Raw genomic sequence first — 7538 nt, forward strand, 5'->3', positions numbered from 1 at the left:
TGAGAAGCACAGCACTGTTAAGGAGGAAATACGTTAACATGTAAGAACAGCCCGCACTGGAACCACCGGGGGTCCATCTAATCTAGCATTCTCTTTCCAGCAGGGGTCAGGTAATTAGTAACAAACCTTGCTCAGTCTGAGTGACTTTACAAACGAAATGTGATAGACAAGCCCCAGACACTTATAATTCAGTTGAGACAAGGGAAGGAGAGAGGGGGAAGGAATGTACCTGCATTGGTTGATGTTTGCATAGTGGCTAACGGCGGAAAGTATTCTTGTTGCTTGCTGCAGGCATCTGGGAAGCACAGGGAGATGGCTTCTGGAATACCAGGCTGCATTTAATGACCGTGGGTCTTAGAGATGCCCTCCATGAATTTGTCTAATCCCTTTAAAGACCTCTAAAGGAGAGGCTGTCCACCACTCACTGTGGAAGTGAATTTCATTTAGGTAGTAACAGAATTTGGCCTTGACCTGGACAGGCCAGACTAGCCCGATCTCATCAGAGCTTGGAAGTTGAGCAGGGTTGAACCTGGTCAACATTTGGATGGGAGACCTCTAGGCAAGTCTAGGATTGCCACGCAGACACAGGCAACAGCAAACAGCTTCTGTTCGCCTCTTGCCTTGAAAACCCTATGGGGTCACCGTGAGTCAGCAGTGAGTTGATGACACTTACCACCAATACTGGAATTCTAGTATTCGGCGGGGGAGAGAGAAATTTCTTTAAATTTGGAGGAGGAGAGGAGATTGGATTTGTACCCCGCCCTTCACTGCCCAAAGGTGTCTCAGAGCAGCTTACAAACTCCTTTCCCTTCCCCTCCCCACAACAGACCCCCTGTGAGGTAGGTGTGGCTGAGAGAGCTCTTGACAGAAACTGCTCTTTTTCAAGGACAGCTCTTATCAGAACTACGGCTTGCCCAAGGTCATCCAGCCAGGTGCAAGTGGAGGAGTGGGGAATCAAACCCGGTTCTCCCAGATTAGAGTCCGCGCACTTAACCACTACACCAAATTTGCACCGTTAATGTTGTGTAATTTTCTTCCGCTGACTTGTGGCCCAGTAGGACTTTGACTACAGGGATCAGGCAAATGCATTAAACATTATTGCTGTTATGTAACTTGTAACTATGTATTGGCCAAATGTTAAATATGCATGTAGATGCTAGCAAGACCAAGTCTGAAGATCATTGACTGCAAAAATCTGTTCTTCCACTCCCTTGATTTTTTAAAAAAAATTTCCAACGTCCTTCCTGATGAAAAGTTCTGTTGAGCTTGAAAGCTTCCACAGTGTCTTGTGTCATTTTGGTTGGTCCTAATAAAACACATTAGGTGTATTTTGTTCTTGGTTTTGGTCTTTGCATGGAGGTACTACAGTGCCAAGACCATGCACAGCCATACAGCCCAGAAAATCTACAACAACTAAAAGACAGCTATAGCCATTTACAACTTTTTTAAATATATGCGAATGCTGAGAGAGTGTGGAGGAAAGACAAGGCAGCCAACAAATCAAAGCATACATAACAAAATCGCATTTTAAAACCACCACCACCTGTCCCACTCACGTTGTTAAAACTATTATTTTCACGTCTCTGTAAGTGAGACCTGAAAACGACAATTAAAACATTAGGCAGGATCACTGGGGGTGCCATATTCCAGCTGGTGGAAGATGGCAACAGAAGGGGACAGAAGAATTAGAATTTTCCTGGGAAGAGAGTTCCAGAGTTTTGGTGCAATGACTGAGAAGGCCCTTTCTTAGGTTGCCACCTACCTAATCTGGGAGAACCGGGTTTGATTCCCCACTCTTCCACATGCAGCTGCTGGTATGACCTTGGGTCAGTGACAAGTTCTCTCAGAGCTGTTCTCTCGAGCAGTCCTCAAAAGAGCTCTCTCAGCACCACCTACCTGACAGGGTGTCTGTTGTGGGGAGGGGAAGGGAAGGAGATTGTAAGCCACTCTGAGGCTCCCAAGTGAAAGGCAGGGTATAAATCCAATCTCCTGTTCTTCCTCCTCTCCTCTCCTCTCCTCTCCTCTCCTCTCCTCTTCTCATAAGGCGGGGACACCCCAAGCAAGGCCTGTTTGTAGTGGCCGGGTGGGTTCATAAAGGTGGTCCTTCAGGCACGTCGGTCCCAAACCACATTTAGCCCTTTTTGTAATGAGTTTGGTTGTGAAAAGTTGCGCCTGTATTTTCTCTCTCTCTTTCCCCCCTGTAAAAGAATGGCCTCCCATCAACATTCCCGGGACTGCATAGCATTCTGTAGAAGTGATAAGGTGTGCCGATGTGACAGAGTGTGCTTTGCTTTACAGGTGGCTATTACTGGACAGCTCGGCATGAAGAACCAGCCCGGGAGCAGCATCCCGCTGGCTGCCTCCAACTTCCGCATCCAAGGCAAGGATGTGCTGCGCCTGCCTCCCTCCTCCATCACTACTGACGCCAAGGGGCAAACGGTTCTGCGCATCACTCCAGACATGATGGCTACCTTGGCCAAGTCCCAGGTCACGACAGTCAAACTGACTCAAGACCTCTTCTCCGCTGCTGCCGGGAGCGCGTCAGCCGGGAAAGGCATCTCGGCGACTCTGCACGTGACGTCCAGCCCCATCCAGTCTTCCGATTCGCCGGCCAAGACCAGTGCGCCCAGCTCCGCTTCGCCAAGCCCGGCAGGGCCCACGGTGGTCAAAGTGACTCCTGACTTAAAGACTGCCGAGTCTACCGGCTCAGCATTCAGACTGATGCCTGCTCTGGGCATGACCGTGGCAGACCAAAAGGGCAAAGCCATTACCACCGTGGCATCCACAGAAGCCAAGCCAGCTGCTACGATAAGAATTGTGCAGGGAATGGGAGTCATGCCCCCCAAGACTGGGCAGACCATTACTGTCGCCACTCACGCCAAGCAGATGCCCTCTTCGACCGTAGTGAGCATGCCGGGCACTGTCCATACCTCAGCTGTTTCTTTGCCGACCATGACAGCTTCCGTGTCAAAGGCAGTTGCTGTCGTGTCGGGAGGAGCCGGGACACCCATAACGATAGGGACGGGGGCCACCACTATGCGGCAAGTCCCGGTCAGCACCACCGTCGTCTCCACCTGCCAAGCAGTAAGTAAGGTTGCTGTGCTGTGAATTAAGCTGGGCTAGGAAGTCTTGAAGATGAGATGTCTTTGAGAGCCAGTTTGGTGTAGGGGTTAAGTGCGCTAACTCTAATCTGGGAGAACCGAGTTTGATTCCCCACTCCTCCACTTGCACCTGGCTGGATGACCTTGGGCAAGCCGTAGCTCTGTCAGAGCTGTCCTTGAAAGAGCAGTTTCTGTCAGAGCTCTCTCAGCCCCACCTACCTCGCAGGGGGTCTGTTGTGGGGAGGGGAAGGGAAAGGAGTTTGTAAGCTGCTCTGAGACTTCGAGTGAAGGGCAGGGTATAAATCCAGTCTCTTCTTCTCTTCTCCTCTTTTGAGTAGAGGGTGACTTAAAGTACAGCACTGAATGCCATTGGGGACTTGCTTATGATCTAGGTTGGAAGTTTTCTGCAGTCCTGCTATACAACCAGAGAATTTGGCATGGTGTGCAGAATTCAGCACCCTGAAAATCTGCACAACCCCCCCCCCAAATGTCTCACTCTGATGGATGCATTTTTTGGCTCGGAAACACATAATCACTGCTTAGGTTAAAAAAAATTCTTAGGACCCAAGGAGGTGCTGGTTAGAATTTCTAGCAGTTCCCTTTAATGAGCAGAAGCAAAATGGATTGTGCAAATTATGTAGATATAAATCCCGCATAAACTGGTTGCTGATTTCAGCCTTTTCTTGAATAAAATGTGGGGGGAGGGGGGTTGCTGTCAAGTTGCAGCTGATTTACGGCAATCCTGTAGGGCAGGGGTGTCAAACATATGGCCCGGGGGCCGGATCCGGCCCATCCAGGGTTCTTATGTGGCCTGTAAGCAACTGATGCCAAGGAGGAAGTGCTGGGGGGAGTAGGCAGAGCCACTCCGTTGTGGTTTCAGCACAGCAGGACAACCTCGTCTGCAGCAGTCAAGCATCATGGGGGCATCTGCCCAGCACTGCACTACTGCCTCTCCAGTCCGCCTATGTGGGTTTTCCTTTACACCCTCCTCCCAGCCCATGGGGCCTTGCAGTGAGGATACACCAACTCTGAGCTTACCAGCTGCTGTCCTTTATACAGTTTCTATCCCCAGTACCTGGCATTACGTTTTATGGCACACGTGGCCTGGCCTGACAAAGTCACATTTATGTCAGATTCGGCCCTCATAACAAATGAGTTTGACACCTCTGCCATAGGGTTTTTGAGGCAAGAGTCAAACAGAGGTTGGTTTGCCATTTCCTGCCTCTGCGTGACAAACCTGAACTCCCATGGTGGTCCTCCTATCCAAGTACTAACCAGGGCTGAACCTGCTTAGTTTCTGAAATCTGACAAGATGGGGGTGGCCTGGGTCGTCCAGGTCAGGGTGGCATATAATTTACATTGTTTCTTTAAGCTTTTAAACCCTGTTAAGCCCCTGTTAAGCCAGTGTGTGTTAACATTAGAGAAGCAATGGAGACATCTGCCTGTCAGTCATTTATTTGAGGTTCTTGTTCATTCCTACAGAATGGGTTAGTGGGTTGTGTAGTTTTCACCTGAGCTCTTAACTCCTGCCCAGTGTTCCCTCTAAGCTGAGTTAGTGTGAGCTAGCTCACAGTTTTAAGCCTCCAGCTCACAGATTTTTGTCTCCGCTCAGGAAGGATGGCTCCACAGCAAACTAATGTATGCAGTAGCCAGATCACCTGCTCACAACTTTAATGCCAGTAGCTCACAAAGTATAATTTTTGCTCACAGAACTCTACAGCTTAGAGGGAACATTGCTCCTGCCTACATTCAAAATGTTGGCATACCTATCACATTCAAAACAGTTCACTCTGAAGTTCCGAAGAAGTCAATTTCCAAGCCTCTGCGTCAAACTTAAAATGCTGAGTTTGGGTGGCAGAGCTTTGTCACTGGACTACAGAAACCAGACTTAAAATGCATTCTGGGGTTTGGAGCTGGTGACCGGTGTGTGGACTTGGATATGAAATGTGGCAGATTCACACCTGTGTTAAGCCCTGGTTATTTCCGCACTGCCCCTGAGCTTTCCTCTCAGTTAAAAGGCTTGAAAAAATGTTGATGGATCATTGCTTTGACGTGCTCAGGTTCATGCTCCTTCCATAATCCCAACAATTACAATTCTAATATCAGATTCAGGAGGAACTGCAATCCCATGGCAGTATCCTAGTGTGGCACCATGAGTTTCAGAATGGCATCAGCACCCTGTTCTTTTATGACAGAAAGCGCTCTTTGCCATTCCGGGTTCTGATTTCTTCTGTTTATCCAGGGGAAGCTGCCTGCCCGAATCACGGTGCCTCTCTCAGTCATAAGCCAGCCTGTGAAAGGCAAGAGTGTGGTGACCACCCCCATTATCAAGGGCAACCTTGGAGCCAAGTGAGTAAAATGTAGGCGGCCGGTGTAATGTTTAGCATTGCGTTTCTAATAAAGATCGCTGAGAGCCAGGATCAGATTAATGGAAACCTGGTTGCATAAGAAGGCTCGAAAGCACTGATGTCTGCCAATCCCGGTTAATAGTAAACACAATCTCTCTTCCCATATCTGTGCAGTAGTAAATGACCCCGGGTTTCCCTGAATGGTTGTTTTATGTGTCTAATGGGTAGTCCCTCTCTTTTTCAACTGTCCTCTGTTTATTTAATAGCAGTGATTCACATGTGATAAAATATGCATTTCCATGCTTTCAAAGTCTTTATCTCGCCACTTCTAACTTTGAGATGCTGTTAAAAAAATGAAGGCAGCCTGGTCAATTTGTGACCATCTCAGTTCCTAACTAGACATGACAACACCCCTGAAATCACCATGGAGATGCTGCTGCCATTTTAGGGAATAAATCCCCATTGTGTACTGTGGGGGCCTGATAGGGATGGGGGGGCATGGGGGAGGGGCACCTGTCCCCCCACTGCTGTTTTTAGGAGCCCAAGTGCCAGGGGTTAGGGCTTTTCAAAGCAGCATGGGGGGGGAGGTGCCTCTCCTTCCCATTGTGCCATGCTTTCAATCAGGATTGGGCCCCCGCAGCCCCATGGTGAATTTGGAGATATTGTCACGTCCAGTTGGGACTTGAGTTGTCGGTCCTGTTCCCCCTTAAAGAAAAACCATGGAGTGCAGAGCTTCCTAGACCCTCTTTGCGAGAAAAAAAAAAAGTGAAGTGCTCAAGACTGTGTTTAGAATGGAGGTACTAATAAGGACTGCGGTGTTTTACTGTCACCCCACCATCAAAATAAAAACACTAATTCGTCAGTTGAGGATTTTGGCTAAATACAGGACCTTTTGCAGCAACCTCCTTTGTAAACCGCAACTGCTTGGTCATTTTTGTCAAAAAAACCCACCCCTGGGTGGCAGTTCTGGCGGGGGCTGAAAGAGCAGTGCATTGGCGTAATATATTCCCCAGGCCTTGCTGCTCTGCGAGGGGCACTCGAGAGCAGTCCTCTGTATCTCCAGTAACTCCTTGATGGATTCCTTTCCTTAGCATCAGCGGACTGGGTAGAAACATCATCCTCACCACGATGCCAGCTGGGACAAAATTGATTGCTGGGAACAAGCCCGTGAGCTTCCTCACTGCTCAGCAGCTGCAACAGTTGCAGCAGCAGGGCCAGGCGACACAGGTAAGGATCACACCCCTCTGTGTGTCTCACCTTCTGGTGCTTCAGGGCTGTATCTGTGACAGCCCCGTCCACTTCCCTGTCTCAGAGGCAAGGTTTTCCCTCCGTTTTTCTTTCCCTTTCTGACTGAGCAGCCCTAGTGGTCTGTTTTCTTCTTTCCTGAAGAACTCTGGCTGTCCCTGTGTCAATATGATGTTTTACTGCTGGCTCAGCCCAGGAACCCGAGGGAAGGGTCAGGATCGGTCTTTTAACATAAATCACTGTAAACGGCACTTGAAGTGTTTTAAGATTCAAAATTAACTAAAGAATTTATTTCAACATAGAGAGGAAAGGCCAGGTGAAATCAGGGGTTGACGTTTCTGAAATAACTCAATATAGATAACTCAGGTAAAACCAGCAGATGCACAGACTTTAGTTCTTATGTTTCAGGCTAAAGAGTTTCTTAAGCTATTCACAGGCCCCGGTCACACAGACGATTTTGGCCTGGGAGAGGGATGGATCGGGGGCGCAGCAAACGGGCGTGATCTCACCGCAACATCTGGGAAGCGGCGCACACCCATCCCCGATCCGTCCCTAAACCCGGAAAAGCCGCTGTAAAAAAGAACCTCCTACAAAGGAGGACTTACCTGAAGCACCGCAGCAAGCGTGGCCGTGGGATCGCCACCACGCCCGTCGTCTGGAGCAATCCAAGCTCCCGGCCGAACTGCGCACGCGCACACATGCGCAGTTCAGCAGCCTCGCTCTCCCTTCAGTAGCTTCCCCTCCAGGATCTGATCATGCCGGGGAGGAACTGCGCGGCAGCTCAGGGGATCTATGTGATCCTGCCACCGCATGTTTCTTTTGGTGCGGCTTTAAAAAGCCGCAC

The 7538-nt window shown here is 49.3% G+C and overlaps 1 protein-coding gene across 1 annotated transcript in view; it reads left to right on the forward strand.

The window, feature by feature from the left end:
- Positions 1-7538, forward strand: part of NFRKB (nuclear factor related to kappaB binding protein) — a 44778-nt gene that overhangs the window by 34187 nt on the left and 3053 nt on the right. The window contains exons 22-24 of the mRNA XM_015415795.1: positions 2299-3084; positions 5344-5450; positions 6541-6676. Coding sequence (XP_015271281.1) covers positions 2299-3084; positions 5344-5450; positions 6541-6676 — 1029 coding nt within the window. The remainder of the gene's footprint in view (positions 1-2298; positions 3085-5343; positions 5451-6540; positions 6677-7538) is intronic.

Source organism: Gekko japonicus, unplaced genomic scaffold, assembly GCF_001447785.1.
Source record: "Gekko japonicus isolate JY-2015 unplaced genomic scaffold, Gekko_japonicus_V1.1 scaffold2196, whole genome shotgun sequence".
Taxonomy (NCBI): domain Eukaryota; kingdom Metazoa; phylum Chordata; class Lepidosauria; order Squamata; family Gekkonidae; genus Gekko; species Gekko japonicus.